An 18,501-nucleotide genomic window follows, 5' to 3' on the forward strand; every position below is an offset into this window, starting at 1 on the left:
GGAGATTGCTATCAGAAAATTGTCTCCTAGCATCAGAAATTGTCTCTGGTTATCATATCCAAAGAGGTCAAAAGAAGCTTACCCTCAAAATAGATATTGCCAAAGCCTTTGATTCAGTCCGCTGGGATTATCTTCTCACATGCCTCAACGCCCTGAACCTACCTAGTGAGTATATCCACTGGCTCTCATCATGCTACTCCTCCCCAACCTTCTCGGTGGGAATCAATGGGAGGCTACACGGCTTCTTCAATGGCACAAGAGGTCTTCGTCAAGGAGATCCACTTTCCCCTTACCTATTTGGCATTGTCATAAACACACTTTCTCAAAAACTGAATGAAGCTTCTCAAGCAAAACAAATAGGCTATCACCCTAACTGTCAAGCTTCGAATCTTACCCATTTGTGTTTTGCAGATGATCTGCTAATTTTCACTGATGGCTCCCTGTCTTCCTTTCAAGGCGTGCTCAAAGTCCTTCGCGATTTTGAAGCTTTCTCTGGTCTCTCCATCAGCATTGACAAATTGTGCTTCTTCCCTTCGGGCCTAACTGAAGCGGAAACTGAGTCCATAAATGCAGCATCAGGGATCCCGGTTGAGTCACTACCAATCTGATACCTAGGCCTTCCTCTTAATTCAAGAAAGCTCTCCATGTCCAACTGTGAGCCAATGCTACAACAAATCAGATCAAAACTCAGTGCCTGGACATCAAAGTACTTATCCTTTGCGGGAAGACAAGTCCTAATTTCAACAATCATAGCAGGAATAACAAACTTCTGGTGTGGAGCGTTTGTCTTACCTAAAGAATGCATCCATGCAATCGACAAGATGTGTAATGCCTTCCTATGGAAAGGTACGTTGGAGGGGAGATATGTCGCGAGAGTAGCATGGGACATATTCACCTTACCGAAGAAGCAAGGGGGCTTAGGCCTTCGCAACCTCGAACCTCGAACAGAACATGCACGATCAAACTCCTCTGGCTCCTGTTATTCAGAACTGAATCAATATGGGTGGCTTGGATTCATAATAATGTCACTAAAGATGAGAGCTTCTGGCGTATGAAACCAAGACAGAAACATACCTTGTTGTTTAAGCAGATACTGCAGGAGAGACAAACGGCTCTGCAATGGTTTCAAATCGATCCTGGTGACGGCACTAACATCAGTTTTTGGAAGGACCCATGGACTAAGTTTGGCAAGCTCATAAACTTCATTGGACATACTGGACCGTGACTTACTGGAATCCATCTCGACGCCTCAGTTGCTGATGTCTGGAGAGATGGAGGTTGGCTAATCCATTCGGCAAGGTCAAGTGAAATGGAAGAACTCCTCACCTATCTAACCACCATCACCCTCACTAATGCACCTAGCTCTCCATATTGGATTAATAATGGAAGAAACATGAGATCATTCTCATCCTCCCACGTGTATAACTGCCTTCTCCCAACCACCCCGACCGTCCCGTGGCGCCCTCTCATCTGGATCAAAAGAGGTATTCCAAAGCACTAGACTCTAGCTTGGTTGATGCTACTAAACCGAAGTCCTACAAGAGACCGGTTAATAACTTGGGGATTACAAGTGGACCCACTATGCTTGCTCTGCAACCAAGGGAATGAATCGCGCGACCATCTCTTCTTCTCCTGCTCATTCTCTGCTACCGTCTAGAACCACTTCTCAACAAGCTTCGGTATCACCTCTCCCTCGACCTCATGGAGCGATGTAGCTCAATCCCTCATGGCCCATTCGGGGAACCAAAACATCAAATTCCTCTTCACCGTCACTTGGCAAGCCACGATCTATACTCTCTGGTGGGAACATAATGATCGACTCCATATAGGAACTCATCGGCCTCCTGGTCTTCTGATCAAGAAAATCTCCTCGATAATCAAGAACAGAATCTCCGCCCTTAGACCCTAACAAAACACGCTGGCCAGTGATCTCCTCCAACTATGGTTCACTATGTTCCCTTAGTGATCGTGTTTCCCATTCTCCTGAGTCTATCTTGTTGGATTCTAACTAGGGTTCGATATTTCTTTTCCCCTTCCTCGTTACTTCTGTTTCTAGTTATTAGGATAGTTGCTTGTTCTGGGCTTGGGTTTTCACAAATAGAAGGGTATTAGGTTCCAATGGGTTTCTAATTAAGTTTGTATTAGAGTGGACTTTGCCACTTTTGCTACCTTTCATCTTTTATATTAATGCAAGAAAATGTTTTAAAAACATAAAAAATAAATAAATATTACTATCTCTTCACATGAATGCATCACATATAAATAATAGGGAAAATTGTTTTTTTAGAGCAAAAAAATGATAACTATGTCCTTTTAGACTAATATCTATTTTGTGTCATTTTTGCCTATAATACCATTTAATATTTTTGAAAATAAATTTAATAAATAGTTTTATAAACAAAAAAAAATTGGAAAATAGTAACTATTGATAAAATACCTATATGAACCTAGTGGAATTTTTCAGTTCTAAAAATGTTTAAATCATAATTTTCAGATTCTGTTCTAAATAAAGTAGAAATGACATTATACGAGATAGAAAACAAAATCTATTTTTTCATTGAATCTACAATGCTTAGAATACGTGATATACGTAAATAAGAGTATTCTAAAAATATATAGAATACACATTCTGCGCTTAAACTACCGATCAAAAATCTTTAGAAATCAAAATCTACATATTAATATAAATCTAAAACACGTAGAAACCGACATCTACAGATTTACTGTAAATATAAAACATGTAAAATTCAAAATCTACACATTACTATAATTCTAAAAACCTGTAGAAACCGATTTCTACAAACTAGATGTATTCTACGGATAAAAAATCAGTTCCTAAAAATATGGAAACAAAATATTTGGGAATATTCACTTTCATATTTTTTAAAAATCGATTTAAAAAAAAACAAAAAAAAAAGAAAAAAACGTGGTAACCTTCTTTTCACGCCGTTTTCTATATTCCATTGATTGTTCACAAAATGTTTTACATTATCGTCCAAATCAGTGTGAAATTGAGTTAGTTAGGGTTTATGAACTTGAGACTTTGATTTTCTCTCCCTTTGTTCGTGAATGAGATGAGAAATTATGGGTTTCATCCCAAGGAAATCAAGTTTAAAGAGTTGAAATCGTGTTTGGTCGGTTCAAATCAAGTGAGAATCAAACCGGATATAACCGAAAAAACCAGAAAATCGATTTGGAGTACTTAGCTGGGCACGTGATCGATCGGTCTATAATTCGAGATCGGTCGATCTGTATGTAATCGACCTTTGCCGATCGAGTGAAATGGACCAGGTCATATGCTCCACGTTTTTTTGTTCTGCATAATGATCAGAATCGATCGATCCGTTCGACCTTGTAATTTCGGATCGATCGATCCCGCTTGATCAAACCCATTATTTATTATATTTAAAAATTACAATTTTAAGGGCATTATTACCATTTTGAAAATAATTAGCTTAATGGGACATAAAGTATATGAGATTAGTTTAAAGGGACATATTTATCATTTTTTTGCTCTAAAAAAACAATTTTCCCATAATAATTTTGTTTAGATGCAAACGCATATAAGGGGAACCATAATTATGTACCACATAAAGTTCTAAAAAAGAAAAACATATTACATGGCATCTGTGAAAGCATATAAAATGTGCAATTTTGAATTGATACTTACGTTTACCAGTGTTTCCAGCCACCTGCATCCTAAAATCACATCGATACTTCCCAATTTGAATGCCAATAAGTCATCATGAATGAGTTTTTCTTGAAAATGTAGGTTCAAACAACCAGTACTATTTTGTTTTTCATTTTCTATATATTTATTTAGCAAGTTATATTATGTTTTTAAAATGAAAAGGTAAAAATAAATTTTTAAAAATTATATTATGGTTTACCCAAGGGTTTAGAGTTTATCCAAAGGTTTAGGATTTATTATTTATGGTTTAGGATTTAGTGTTTTGCTGACAGGGTCATAAATATTTCTTTAAAAAATATTTTTTTGCAACTACTACTAATTGTTATTTATTTTTACTTTTTTATTTTAAAACATAATATAACTTGGCAAATACTTTGTTTTTTTTATTAAAAGATATGAAATATGAAATAACAAAATACTATTGATTGGTGAAATGTTATGCTAAGAGGTAAACCTAGAACCGAAGACAAACTCATCATGAACGGTGATGCCTTGGATTTCTAGGTGCAACACCTTACATTTGCTTGGACTTGTCAAAACGTACCCGACCCATTTCAAACACGAGACACATCATTGTAAACACGACTCTCCAATAAGTCGATACCTGCATTCTTTCTTTAGATTCAAAACCCGATAGAGTTTAGTGATAACTCTGTTGTTTTTATTGTCATCCTCGCCAGCTCCTCTATCCTCGATTTGTTCGTCTTAAACCAACATGATTTGTAACTTTTTTCCTCGGCATCAATTAGTGTTTTCATTGAGGCTCATTCTTCGGACCGGAGCACATATGACGGCATCAACTGCTTTTGTTGGGCTGAAGTTCTCTTTGTTCGCAATCCTCTCTCCTTTGTTCTGAGACCATGTGGGTGGTCTTGATTACCGCTTTAGGACTCCTTCCCAAACGCATAACTAATTTTTTTTTTTTCTGAATCTATTAAGCCATCTCTTTCAGTATTAACATTTAGTTTAATAACTTGAGTCTGATAAACGTCGAAAATATCTCGAAATATTAATTTTGTATCATTCTAAAAAGACGTAACAAAAAGAGAAATTTGGAGAAGGTGAAAAATTGGACGTATATGGACACCAAATATATAATAATTATGGAAATCTGCAATATTTTGAAACTTGTCTACTTTCGGTGGACCATATTTGGTAGTATAATGAAAACTATCGTTATTATTTTAAATGTAATTTGGAAAATAAATCAAAGAATCTTTTATTGTCTTTCTTCTGAAGAAACAAATGTCTTCTTCTTCTATTCATTATCTTCTTTATCAAGAATACTCTAATTTCTTAATCCGTTTATGACCACACAAAAAAAGATGACGTTACTTTATAAGTCTCCTATTCTTACTCTTTCGGAACGTAACTTGCATATAAATTGTATGATTAACAAAAATCAATGATTGAACAAAATAAACTTGTATGAATAGAACTAACTGTTGTGAATTCAAACGAAATCCAAAACCATAAACTGAAAAGGTAATTTATATAAAAATTATAAAAAATGATTTGTTTTAAAATCATTCGTTACAGAAAATAGATTGTCAAAACTAACTACTGTAATAAAATCTTTTAAGAACTTATCTTCTGTTGCTAAAAAAAAAAGAACTTATCTTCTTGAAACCCTTACATTTACCACGTTTTCATCGTAGATGTATATGAAATTTCATCATTCTCTGACTTTGGTGGATTCTCCGGCATTGTGAGGCCATGGGTTTCGTTGACCTATTTAGCTTCTAATTGTGTTTGTTTGACAATAACCATAAATTTTCTTAAGATTTATTGTTATGTATAATATTATTTGAGCTGTTTGGCAATGTATATTATGTCGTTAAAGAATTATATTTTAAAAAAGATTAAAATAAATAAAAACTGAAAATCATTAACCAATCAAATTAAAACAATTTTTCTTTACTCTTTTAAAATGGGAGCTATCAGCTCATTTAAATGTATAAAAAGTGGAGATCTTGGGAGAATAGAGTTAGTGGAAGAACAATTTTGCTGAAAAAAACTGAAAAATATAATATATGAAAATTGAAGACATTTTTTATCCGACGAATTTTTTCTAAAAATTATTCAAGAGTAAAAACAGTTTAAATTTTTTTAAATGCCACTTGTCACTCACAGAATTGTTAATTGATTTTTGTTTTAAAAGATAAAATATACATTTTGTCAATGAAAACATTCCTATTCACAAAAAGGCAACACACAAGCCATCAAGATCACAGACACTTGGCTTCAAATCCTGAGCAAGATCTTTGTGGAGTAACTTATTGATCAGGCAATTAGTTTAGTTTCTTAAGATCAACAATAAATCTATAGTTTCTCAACACGATAATGAATTTCTCAATGATATTTTAAAGGTACAAATATGAAATATATGTGAATCTGTTAAGGTTCTAGAAGTCTAGAACCGATATATCCGTAGAAGAGTATATTGCAGAGAATATTGTTGTTACAATAGTTAGAGATAAGAACGAGGAGATTTGTAGTTATCTTGTGTCGATGACTCGTGTATATAACCCTGTACGTAACAATATGTGAATAACAAGTAATCTTCTCATAGTTTCTCTTGTCTTACAAAATCGTAACTAAACAAGGAGTTGCTATTGCTATTCTGCATATCTCAGTAACCAATTTAATGAATTACGGATTAATTCCACCATTTTGTGAAATATTATATAACCATTGATCCAACAATAATATGCCAATTGATATATTATTCATAGTTTTACGAATCCATACATCCCCGGTCCCCGGATGTCAAACATTTATAAGAGCTACGTGCATATACTGCAATAAATATAGATATAGTTGTTGAAATGAAGAAGAGAATAACCAGAGGAAATGAGTTAGTTCAAGATCAAAGGAGAGTTCATCAAGAGAAGCCAATGATCTATTGTAGAAGCTGGATCATGGACAGTCAAATCGTGGACACTTGAATCATGGACAGTTGAATTGTGGACAGCTGAATCCAAAGTCCCCAAAAAAGTTTAAGCTTCAAGTAAACTAAGTTTGGATGCGAAGGTTTAATTCTTGTCAGAATTGGACAAGAAGAAGTCACATGAGAGCTTGGAGAAGCAACTAGACTTATCACTATCCAACCATGAAGAATGACCTTACTCATGTCACTTTCACTCAAGCAGACTGTGCCATCTTCTCTTCTGTCCCTTTCTCCTCATCTGGTTGTGTCTCTCCTTGTCCATATCCTCTTGGCCTCTTCCAATTCCCCATTCATTCCCTAAGATAGTATGTGTTTATTGTTTTGTTTGTCTTGTTGTAAGGCTATAAAGCCACCCCATTGTACCTATTTCAAAACCAAGTGAGAGGAGTTCTCTTTCTTCACCATTCTATGTTACAACAATCTCTCTAAGTCTCTTTTACTCTCTAATACTCTCTGGTTACTCAACTCTCACGAAATACTCTCAAGAACACTTTCATACTCTCTTATTCTCACTCATTCTCTCAGTCTCACTTACTCTTGCACATTCTCACTTAATCTCTCACATTCCCTTTCATCTAAATCGCCCATACTCTGTTTGTACAAATCTCTTACACCATATCTATCTATTCTCACAATAGTATGCCACTTTATGTAGACATTTTAATATGCATATAAATGAACCTTACAATCAAGTAGAATAAGTTTATTTAAAAAGCATGCCATCGATCTTCTTTAAGAGATAAACAGCGGTGTTGATGATAGTTAAGAAAAAACAGCGGTGTTGATGATAGGTGTGGGTCATGGTTGTCATCGGTAAATTTCCCAAACTCCGCGGTCCATTCACGTGGCTAGCGTCACCGTCTTCATTATAGTTAATGATGGTTGCTAATTTGAGCGTCATGGAGTTCCTCAAGATATCAGAGCTGGTCCTCAGGGGTTTAAATTTGATCGAGAAATATGAATTAAATGATAAATCAAAGTGTGTTAAAAAAAATGATAAATCAATTAAATGCATGTAATGTAAAGGTTAATATAATGGAATTTTAGACGAGATAAAATAACTAATATTGCAAAAGAGATTTAAGTTGATTATTCTCCAACAGAGATGAAAGTTTGTGTTCATCCAATCTACTTACTATAAATGGATATATACATTAACTTTTGCTGAATCGCTTATGACAGGTATCTGGAGGCTGTCGCTTCACAAGATCTTTGGATATGACACGCTTTTTTTGGTCCACCAGGTACCTTAAACGATATTAACGTCTTCGATCGGTCACCTATTTTTGATGACATTTTACAAGGTCGAGCTCCAAGGGTACAATACGTGGTCAACGGACACCAATATGATATGGCGTACTACCTCACTGACGGTATATATCCAAAATGGTCAACATTTATCCAATCTATCTCACTTCCTCAAGGTCCTAAAGCAGAGTTATTTGCTAAAGTTCAAGAATCAACCCGAAAAGATGTGGAGCGGGCTTTTGGAGTATTGCAATCTCGATTTGCAATAGTGAAAAACCCGGCTATTTTGTGGGACAAGAAACAGATAGGGATGGTTATGCGAACATGTATCATACTTCACAATATGGTAGTAGAAAATGAACGCAATGGATACACTCAGTATGATACATCTGAATTTGAAGAAGGAACCTCGACCAGAAGTTCGAATGTGGATGCACCCAATACTTCCGAGATGCCTCCAAATCTCGCTAATATGCTTCTTATACGGACTCATCTTCGTGATAGGCAGTTACATGAACGATTGAAAAATGATTTGGTAGAAAATATTTGGAACAAGTTTGGTAATGATGAAGATGAATAATTATTGTATGTTTGCATTTAATCATTCAATAAATGAATTTTCAATTTTAATGTTTTGCAACTTTCATAATTTTTAATTTCTTAAAAAAAAAAAAAAAATTATAAGGACTTCATAGTAGTAACACCATTGGACATATAATTAGGATCAAAGTCCTTAACTATTCAGAAAAGAAAAAAAAATATTAAAATATGGCTAAGGACTCCAATGGTGGGTAACACCATTGGAGATGCTCTAACTGCTCCACTTCATGATTCACCAAAGTTTCTTTTTCCAGACTCAATTGATTACATCTCCTTAATGTAGCAACTAATTAGAACCTTACGTAATTGATTGCAGTTTGTTAGTAAAAATGAGTGTGTATAATCTGATGATATATTGAAAGTGATTGTGATTAATGAAAAAATATCAGAAACTTATCACGTCACTCAACTTACCAATCGTTAATTAAACCAATGTCTTGAACAACATTTCGAAATGAATTCATACATTTAGTAATAATAAATTTAATTAAGTCTTGTTATTGTTTCAAAAAAAAAAAGTCTTGTTACTAAATATCTATTACTTAACATTTAATTAATTTGTTAATTTGTCAAGAAAAAGGTAACGGATGATAGCTACTACCAATTATCAATATCTCTTTGGTTAAAATATTTTTCTTTTGCTTTTGCTTTTGTTTTTTGGTTAATGATAAACCACCAGTCCAACAATAATATGCAAATCGACATATTAAATTAGCCTTTTTGATGTATTATAATCATTGGTCCGTCTAACAGAAATATGCAAATATCAATATATTATTCATCGAGCATACAACGTCCATGCATCCCCAGATACCAACTGTTATAAGAAATTCATGCAACATAGACATATAAATAGATATAGGTGCCACTTTATTTAGACGGTCCTATATGTAGATGAACTTTTCGATTTATAACATTTATTTACGAAGCTTAACTCTATGCAGCCATAATAGTCTCACGGATATGATCGGCTGCTATGAGAAAGAAGTCTGCTTGTTCCTTGCTATAATCAAACTTCTCGACCTTGATGGTCCATTTCACGCGGCTACGGCTGTTATCATCTTTCTTAGGAGTAATAGTGATGGCTACTTCCATACTCTGGAAAATACTTCCGTCTTCGTAAGAATCCGACAAGAAAGGAGCGCTGATGAAACTCACCGTAAATCTCTTATTTTTCCTATTCACATCCCCCACCGTCACGTCATCTTTTGGTGAACATAGAAAAAAGTTAGGGTGTGAATCTATAAATATGAAGTAAATGAATTAGTAGAAAAGTTTACCATCATCTTCTTTAAATGCTTTGACTTTACGTTTGAAGTATTCTTCCGCCGGATACCCAGCGTCAAAGGAGTTGTACTTAAAATTATCATCACTTCTGTTATTATTGGTATCGCTTATATCGATGTACGTGAGTAGAGATTCGACGATCTCAGTTTTTCTGATGTGATTTTTAATCTTGTCGAACTCGAAGGTGTACTCCAAGCAGCTTTTTGTAATGTCTTCCTCCCTAGGAGTGACGGTGATTCTTGCTTTGACCGTTTTGTAGCCTTCTGAAATTAGGGTCCCAAGTATGCTGATGGTAACTGTTCTCTTCGCAACATCATCATCCGACACGATTTCGAACCTCAATTCCTCTACATTCAAACATATCAATTAATTGATGACCAAGGAAAATATGAAATGAAAGTTGGAAGAGTTAAACATTTACCGGCAGCATAAAAGAATGAAACATGGCTTTTCTTTCTGATAAAATATTTGATGAATTCTTCTGCCGGAGAAACTAAGTAACGCTTCCCAGATTTGTGCGTTAACATTCTCTCTTTCTTAAGAAAAAATTATCAAGTATGAAGTATATGTTTTGTGGGTTTGATTACAGCCCTCTCTCGATGAATATGTGTTTATATAGAGAGCGTTCTATGCAAATTGCTTCAACTAATTTTATTTACTAACTTTTTGTACCTAACATACACGGTCAATCCACCATTCTCAACGAATATGTGGTTATGCATAGATAATTATGAACAATTACATTAATTAATTTTAAGTAATCTTTACCCATCTAACTTTTTCATCCTGTATATGTAATTTTTCTAAACTTAACAAGAAGTTAAGCATTTAATTTGTTTTACCCATTAAAATAACAACTTAAATTTAAAGTTACCCATTTAAATTTAATTAAGTCCCGTTACTAATTAAATATCTATTACTTAACTTTTAATTTATTTGTTAATTTGTCAAGAAAAAAATTACGGATGGTGGCTATACTACCCAGTTATCAATGTCTCTTCGGTTAAAAACTGTATATAATTTAATTTGCCATTATTTGGAACTTGCTTGTTGTATATGCATTTCAACTTTTTCTGATGTATCTAAGATTCTCGATTCTTTTACTTTTGGTTTTGTTTTTTGGTCAATGATAAACCACCAGTCCAACAATAATATGCATATCGATATATTAAATTAGCTTTTTTGATATCTTTCACCCGAGTACGAGCTTACTGTTCGCTATCTTTTTTAGTGTTCGTGTTTTAGATAAAATTAAAAACAACGCCAATAGTCGGAGTCGAAAAAACGACCTTTGGATTGAAAGATAAACGCTAATCGACGGCGGTATGCAGTAAATTTGTTAGACAAGCTAACCTATAACTATTATAATCATCCTCCGGAGCTTCTTCGTCTTCTTCCTCTACCATAAAAGCTCTTCTCTTTCTCTTTACGCTAATCATGGTCGTGAGTAATAACAAATTTAATTAAGTCTTGTTACTAAATATATATTACTTAACTTTTATTTTTTCGGTCATTTGTCAAGAAAAAAGTTATGGATGATAGATACTCTACCAATTATCAATGTCTCTTCGGTTAAAAACTATCTATTATTTAATTTGCCTGTATATGGGAACTTGCTTGTATCTGCATTTCAAATTTATTTTTTCTGATGTATTTAAGATTCTCGATTCTTATACGTTTGGTCAATGATAAACCAACAGTCCAACAAGCAACAATAATATGCAAATCGATATATTGAATTAGCCTTTTTGATGTATTATAATCATTGGTCCGTCCATCAGAAATATGAAAATATCGATATATTATTCATCGAGCGTAAGGTCATCCATCCCCAAATACAAACTGTTATAAGAAATTCAGGCAACATAGACATATAAATAGATATACGTGCCACTTATTTAGACGGCCCTATATGTAGATGAACCTTTCGATCTATAACATTTTTAAAGAGTCTTAATTGCAAACATAATAGTCTCACGGATATGATCGGCTGTTATGAGAAAGACGCCTGATTCTTCCTCGTTATCATCAACCTTCTCGACCTTGATGGTCCATTTCACGCAGCTACGGTTGTTATCACCTTTCTTAGGGGTGATAGTGACGGTTACTTCCATCATCTGGAAAATACTTTCATCATCATCGTACATATCGTCCGCCAAGTTAGGAGCGTTCCTGAAACTCACCGTAAATATCCTTTTCTGATTATTCGCGTTCTCCATGCGCACGTCATCTTTTGGTGAGCATAAAAAAGTTAGGGTTTGAAAATAGAAATATGAAGAAAACTAAGCAGAAAAGTTTACCATCATCGCTAAATTCGTTGACGTAACGTTTAAAGCATTCTTCCGCCGGATACCCAGCGTCGAAGGAGTTGTACTTAAAATTATCACCATTAATATTATTGCCATCGCTTATTAAGATGTACGTGAGTAGAGATTCGACGATCACTGTTATTCCGATGTAATTGTTAATCTCGTTGAACTCGAAGGTGTACTCCAGGCAGCTTTTTGTAATGTCTTCCTCCCTAGGAGCGACGGTGAATGTTGCTTTGACCATTTTGTAGCTTTTTGAAATTAAGGTCCCAAGTATGGTCACGGTAACGGTTCTGCTCGCAATATCCGCCGACAAAATTTCGAACTTCAAGTCCTCTACAGTCAAACATATATAGCAATTAATTGATGATCAAGAGAATATGAAATGAAAGCTGGAAGAGTTTATCATTTACCAGCAGCATAAAAGAATGAAACATGACTTTTCTTTCTGATAAAATATTTGATGAATTCGTCTGCTGGAGATTGTATCTCAAGCTTCCCAGATTTGTGCGTTAACATTCTCTCTTTCTTAAGAAAAAAATATTAAGTATATGTTTTGTTGGTTTGATTACAACCCTCACTCGTTTAATATATGTTTATATACAGAGAGTGTTCTATGCAAATTGCTTCAACTAGTTATTTTTACTCATATAACTTTTTTCACCATATAGAATCTTTCTATATTTGAAACAAAGGCTTCGGCAGTTACAATTTACTGACACTCAGTTAAATTCATTTGGCACATTGGAACATAAATAACTATGCAGACCAAATTAACTCTAACAAAGCGAATTAATTTACGCTGTAATTGATCGTGTATATATTTTCTCCTAAAGTGGTCAAAATTGGGCACAAATTCTGACGATCGTATAGTGGTCAAAATTTAATCACAACCAATTTTTAACCAGTTTTGTTTGTGGTAATTTCCGACCACTTTTTGTCCACTTATTCTAATCGTCATTAAATGGTTATTTTATGGTCGGAAACATATTTGACCAATTTATGTGGTCAGAAAATTGGTTAGAATTCACTATGTTTTGTTGTAGTGCAATAGCTGCTGAATAGATAAGGATATAATATTTGAAAAATGATTTCGAAATTTTTGATTTGAATACATAAATTATCATGAAAGGTTATATATTTGGATTCTTAAAATTATTCATACAAATTTTCAAAAAATAATATAGTTATTAAATATTATGGATTAAGCGCTTGTTACTACAAATCTTGTGGTAACAGACTTTCTTTCCTTTCTAAAGCGTTTTAGTTTATAAGTCCGTTACTTTTGACGAAAATAACGTGTACTGGGATGTGAGGATGTATCATATGCTTTTGTGAGTCGTCAGTGAAAGTGATGTTCCTGATTAACAAATACTAATAAAACAAGTGAGGGTAAAAAATTTCAACAGATAGTTTCTCAAAATAGAAATGGTTCTCATCAATTTTCTATCTTTCTCTCTTTTATTTGTTTATTTTATTATAATAATAGCAAAAGAATGCATCAGAATCTACTATTTTGTTGTGCAAAAAAAAAAACTACTATTTTGTTGTTTTATAAAGAGTTACATTAATAAATTGTACCTAACATCCACCCACCATTCTCAACGAATGTGGTCATGCATAGAAAATTATAAACAATTACACTAAATAATTTTAAGTAATCTTCACATAACTAACTTTTTCATCCTGTTGTGTAATGTTTCTAAATTTAACAAAAAAGGCTAACCATTTAAATTTGTTTTACCCATGAAAATAACCATTTAAATTAAAGTTACCCATTTAAATTTAAGGGTGTTTGATTTGACTAGTGTGACACCCAGCTTTATTATTTCCACTTCCAAAATATATAATTTTGAGTTTTGTTTTTCCAAAATTCAATTAGACAATGGTGGAGGCCAAACGTAAAAAAACTCTAGTCTGCCTTTAGAATTTGCATATATATATTTTCGAAATAAATTTTAGTTTTTTTTTTGTTAAAAGGCATGATATATTTTATATTACATACAAGTATTGTTTCATTATAAAGATTTAAATGGTTATTTTAAGTAAATATTAAAGTTCTAAACATAAAAACAATAAAAAGGGATTTTGAATATATAATTGAAATTAAATTACTGTAAAATAATTAAAAATAGATACGTAATAAGTTTTGTAATTTTTATGTATGAAAATTAATAACTTAATAAATAAGAAGTTTTTGTCCTAAATTAGTTTTTAGATCAAACTAAGTTTGTTTGTTTTGTCAAAGAAACTAAGTTTTTATAAATTAATTTTTAATTAAAAATATCAAAATCATGATATTATTAGTTTAGAGAAGTTCTAATAAAATAGACACTCCGCTGCTGCACCCGCTCCTGCTCCCGCTGCTGCACCCGCTCCTGCTCCCGCTGCTGCACCCGCTCCTGCTCCCGCTGCTGCACCCGCTCCTGCTCCCGCTGCTGCACCCGCTCCTGCTCCCGCTGCTGCACCCGCTCCTGCTCCCGCTGCTGCACCCGCTCCTGCTCCCGCTGCTGCACCCGCTCCTGCTCCCGCTGCTGCACCCGCTCCTGCTCCCGCTGCTGCACCCGCTCCTGCTCCCGCTGCTGCACCCGCTCCTGCTCCCGCTGCTGCACCCGCTCCTGCTCCCGCTGCTGCACCCGCTCCTGCTCCCGCTGCTGCACCCGCTCCTGCTCCCGCTGCTGCACCCGCTCCTGCTCCCGCTGCTGCACCCGCTCCTGCTCCCGCTGCTGCACCCGCTCCTGCTCCCGCTGCTGCACCCGCTCCTGCTCCCGCTGCTGCACCCGCTCCTGCTCCCGCTGCTGCACCCGCTCCTGCTCCCGCTGCTGCACCCGCTCCTGCTCCCGCTGCTGCACCCGCTCCTGCTCCCGCTGCTGCACCCGCTCCTGCTCCCGCTGCTGCACCCGCTCCTGCTCCCGCTGCTGCACCCGCTCCTGCTCCCGCTGCTGCACCCGCTCCTGCTCCCGCTGCTGCACCCGCTCCTGCTCCCGCTGCTGCACCCGCTCCTGCTCCCGCTGCTGCACCCGCTCCTGCTCCCGCTGCTGCACCCGCTCCTGCTCCCGCTGCTGCACCCGCTCCTGCTCCCGCTGCTGCACCCGCTCCTGCTCCCGCTGCTGCACCCGCTCCTGCTCCCGCTGCTGCACCCGCTCCTGCTCCCGCTGCTGCACCCGCTCCTGCTCCCGCTGCTGCACCCGCTCCTGCTCCCGCTGCTGCACCCGCTCCTGCTCCCGCTGCTGCACCCGCTCCTGCTCCCGCTGCTGCACCCGCTCCTGCTCCCGCTGCTGCACCCGCTCCTGCTCCCGCTGCTGCACCCGCTCCTGCTCCCGCTGCTGCACCCGCTCCTGCTCCCGCTGCTGCACCCGCTCCTGCTCCCGCTGCTGCACCCGCTCCTGCTCCCGCTGCTGCACCCGCTCCTGCTCCCGCTGCTGCACCCGCTCCTGCTCCCGCTGCTGCACCCGCTCCTGCTCCCGCTGCTGCACCCGCTCCTGCTCCCGCTGCTGCACCCGCTCCTGCTCCCGCTGCTGCACCCGCTCCTGCTCCCGCTGCTGCACCCGCTCCTGCTCCCGCTGCTGCACCCGCTCCTGCTCCCGCTGCTGCACCCGCTCCTGCTCCCGCTGCTGCACCCGCTCCTGCTCCCGCTGCTGCACCCGCTCCTGCTCCCGCTGCTGCACCCGCTCCTGCTCCCGCTGCTGCACCCGCTCCTGCTCCCGCTGCTGCACCCGCTCCTGCTCCCGCTGCTGCACCCGCTCCTGCTCCCGCTGCTGCACCCGCTCCTGCTCCCGCTGCTGCACCCGCTCCTGCTCCCGCTGCTGCACCCGCTCCTGCTCCCGCTGCTGCACCCGCTCCTGCTCCCGCTGCTGCACCCGCTCCTGCTCCCGCTGCTGCACCCGCTCCTGCTCCCGCTGCTGCACCCGCTCCTGCTCCCGCTGCTGCACCCGCTCCTGCTCCCGCTGCTGCACCCGCTCCTGCTCCCGCTGCTGCACCCGCTCCTGCTCCCGCTGCTGCACCCGCTCCTGCTCCCGCTGCTGCACCCGCTCCTGCTCCCGCTGCTGCACCCGCTCCTGCTCCCGCTGCTGCACCCGCTCCTGCTCCCGCTGCTGCACCCGCTCCTGCTCCCGCTGCTGCACCCGCTCCTGCTCCCGCTGCTGCACCCGCTCCTGCTCCCGCTGCTGCACCCGCTCCTGCTCCCGCTGCTGCACCCGCTCCTGCTCCCGCTGCTGCACCCGCTCCTGCTCCCGCTGCTGCACCCGCTCCTGCTCCCGCTGCTGCACCCGCTCCTGCTCCCGCTGCTGCACCCGCTCCTGCTCCCGCTGCTGCACCCGCTCCTGCTCCCGCTGCTGCACCCGCTCCTGCTCCCGCTGCTGCACCCGCTCCTGCTCCCGCTGCTGCACCCGCTCCTGCTCCCGCTGCTGCACCCGCTCCTGCTCCCGCTGCTGCACCCGCTCCTGCTCCCGCTGCTGCACCCGCTCCTGCTCCCGCTGCTGCACCCGCTCCTGCTCCCGCTGCTGCACCCGCTCCTGCTCCCGCTGCTGCACCCGCTCCTGCTCCCGCTGCTGCACCCGCTCCTGCTCCCGCTGCTGCACCCGCTCCTGCTCCCGCTGCTGCACCCGCTCCTGCTCCCGCTGCTGCACCCGCTCCTGCTCCCGCTGCTGCACCCGCTCCTGCTCCCGCTGCTGCACCCGCTCCTGCTCCCGCTGCTGCACCCGCTCCTGCTCCCGCTGCTGCACCCGCTCCTGCTCCCGCTGCTGCACCCGCTCCTGCTCCCGCTGCTGCACCCGCTCCTGCTCCCGCTGCTGCACCCGCTCCTGCTCCCGCTGCTGCACCCGCTCCTGCTCCCGCTGCTGCACCCGCTCCTGCTCCCGCTGCTGCACCCGCTCCTGCTCCCGCTGCTGCACCCGCTCCTGCTCCCGCTGCTGCACCCGCTCCTGCTCCCGCTGCTGCACCCGCTCCTGCTCCCGCTGCTGCACCCGCTCCTGCTCCCGCTGCTGCACCCGCTCCTGCTCCCGCTGCTGCACCCGCTCCTGCTCCCGCTGCTGCACCCGCTCCTGCTCCCGCTGCTGCACCCGCTCCTGCTCCCGCTGCTGCACCCGCTCCTGCTCCCGCTGCTGCACCCGCTCCTGCTCCCGCTGCTGCACCCGCTCCTGCTCCCGCTGCTGCACCCGCTCCTGCTCCCGCTGCTGCACCCGCTCCTGCTCCCGCTGCTGCACCCGCTCCTGCTCCCGCTGCTGCACCCGCTCCTGCTCCCGCTGCTGCACCCGCTCCTGCTCCCGCTGCTGCACCCGCTCCTGCTCCCGCTGCTGCACCCGCTCCTGCTCCCGCTGCTGCACCCGCTCCTGCTCCCGCTGCTGCACCCGCTCCTGCTCCCGCTGCTGCACCCGCTCCTGCTCCCGCTGCTGCACCCGCTCCTGCTCCCGCTGCTGCACCCGCTCCTGCTCCCGCTGCTGCACCCGCTCCTGCTCCCGCTGCTGCACCCGCTCCTGCTCCCGCTGCTGCACCCGCTCCTGCTCCCGCTGCTGCACCCGCTCCTGCTCCCGCTGCTGCACCCGCTCCTGCTCCCGCTGCTGCACCCGCTCCTGCTCCCGCTGCTGCACCCGCTCCTGCTCCCGCTGCTGCACCCGCTCCTGCTCCCGCTGCTGCACCCGCTCCTGCTCCCGCTGCTGCACCCGCTCCTGCTCCCGCTGCTGCACCCGCTCCTGCTCCCGCTGCTGCACCCGCTCCTGCTCCCGCTGCTGCACCCGCTCCTGCTCCCGCTGCTGCACCCGCTCCTGCTCCCGCTGCTGCACCCGCTCCTGCTCCCGCTGCTGCACCCGCTCCTGCTCCCGCTGCTGCACCCGCTCCTGCTCCCGCTGCTGCACCCGCTCCTGCTCCCGCTGCTGCACCCGCTCCTGCTCCCGCTGCTGCACCCGCTCCTGCTCCCGCTGCTGCACCCGTTCCTGCTCCCGCTGCTGCACCCGTTCCTGCTCCTCCAGATCCTCCGGGACGGATGAGTGTTGCGGAGTTGGTTCGACAGCCCGGTCGTGACTATCTTCCCTATCTCACTCCGTATCCACATGGACGGGGTCAAACATGGTAATTAAACATTTTTTTTCATTAAAATTTGATTCATTATTAAGCGTTTGTTCTTTTTATTAGGTTCAACCGATCCGGGAACGGGTTCAGCGGATGGATCAACCGTATGATGTACTCGGCCCTCGACAAGCGACATCCGACTTTCACTGACTTCCCTACCGACAAGTAGCATCTGTGGTTTCGTCAGTTTGCAGTAAGTATTTTAATTTTTTACTTATAATTTTAATCTTTAATATAAATTTTCTACTAATTGTGTTTTTTTTTCAGCAAGAATTCAACTGGAATTCCGATAAGACGCTCTTTATCTATCACCACTTCGTCCATAAAGTTATGGACAACTATGGGAAGCA

The 18,501-nt window shown here is 41.6% G+C and overlaps 2 protein-coding genes across 2 annotated transcripts; both read right to left on the bottom strand.

Moving 5' to 3' along the window:
- Nucleotides 1–9,210: 9,210 nt before the first annotated feature.
- LOC106341198 lies at nucleotides 9,211–10,344 on the bottom strand. Its single transcript, XM_013780006.1, has 3 exons — nucleotides 10,198–10,344; nucleotides 9,770–10,123; nucleotides 9,211–9,694 (listed from the first exon to the last, which is right to left on the bottom strand). The coding sequence occupies exons 1-3, from the start codon at nucleotides 10,301–10,303 to the stop codon at nucleotides 9,426–9,428; spliced, it is 729 nt and encodes a 242-aa protein (XP_013635460.1). The 5' UTR covers nucleotides 10,304–10,344; the 3' UTR covers nucleotides 9,211–9,425.
- A 1,258-nt stretch (nucleotides 10,345–11,602) lies between these two features.
- Nucleotides 11,603–12,633, bottom strand: LOC106341437. Its single transcript, XM_013780210.1, has 3 exons — nucleotides 12,499–12,633; nucleotides 12,077–12,421; nucleotides 11,603–12,006 (listed from the first exon to the last, which is right to left on the bottom strand). Exons 1-3 carry the CDS (start codon nucleotides 12,602–12,604, stop codon nucleotides 11,720–11,722), a joined length of 738 nt encoding a protein of 245 aa, XP_013635664.1. The 5' UTR covers nucleotides 12,605–12,633; the 3' UTR covers nucleotides 11,603–11,719.
- Between the last annotated feature and the right edge of the window lie 5,868 nt (nucleotides 12,634–18,501).

This window comes from Brassica oleracea, chromosome C4 (genome assembly GCF_000695525.1).
Source record: "Brassica oleracea var. oleracea cultivar TO1000 chromosome C4, BOL, whole genome shotgun sequence".
Taxonomy (NCBI): Eukaryota; Viridiplantae; Streptophyta; class Magnoliopsida; order Brassicales; family Brassicaceae; genus Brassica; species Brassica oleracea.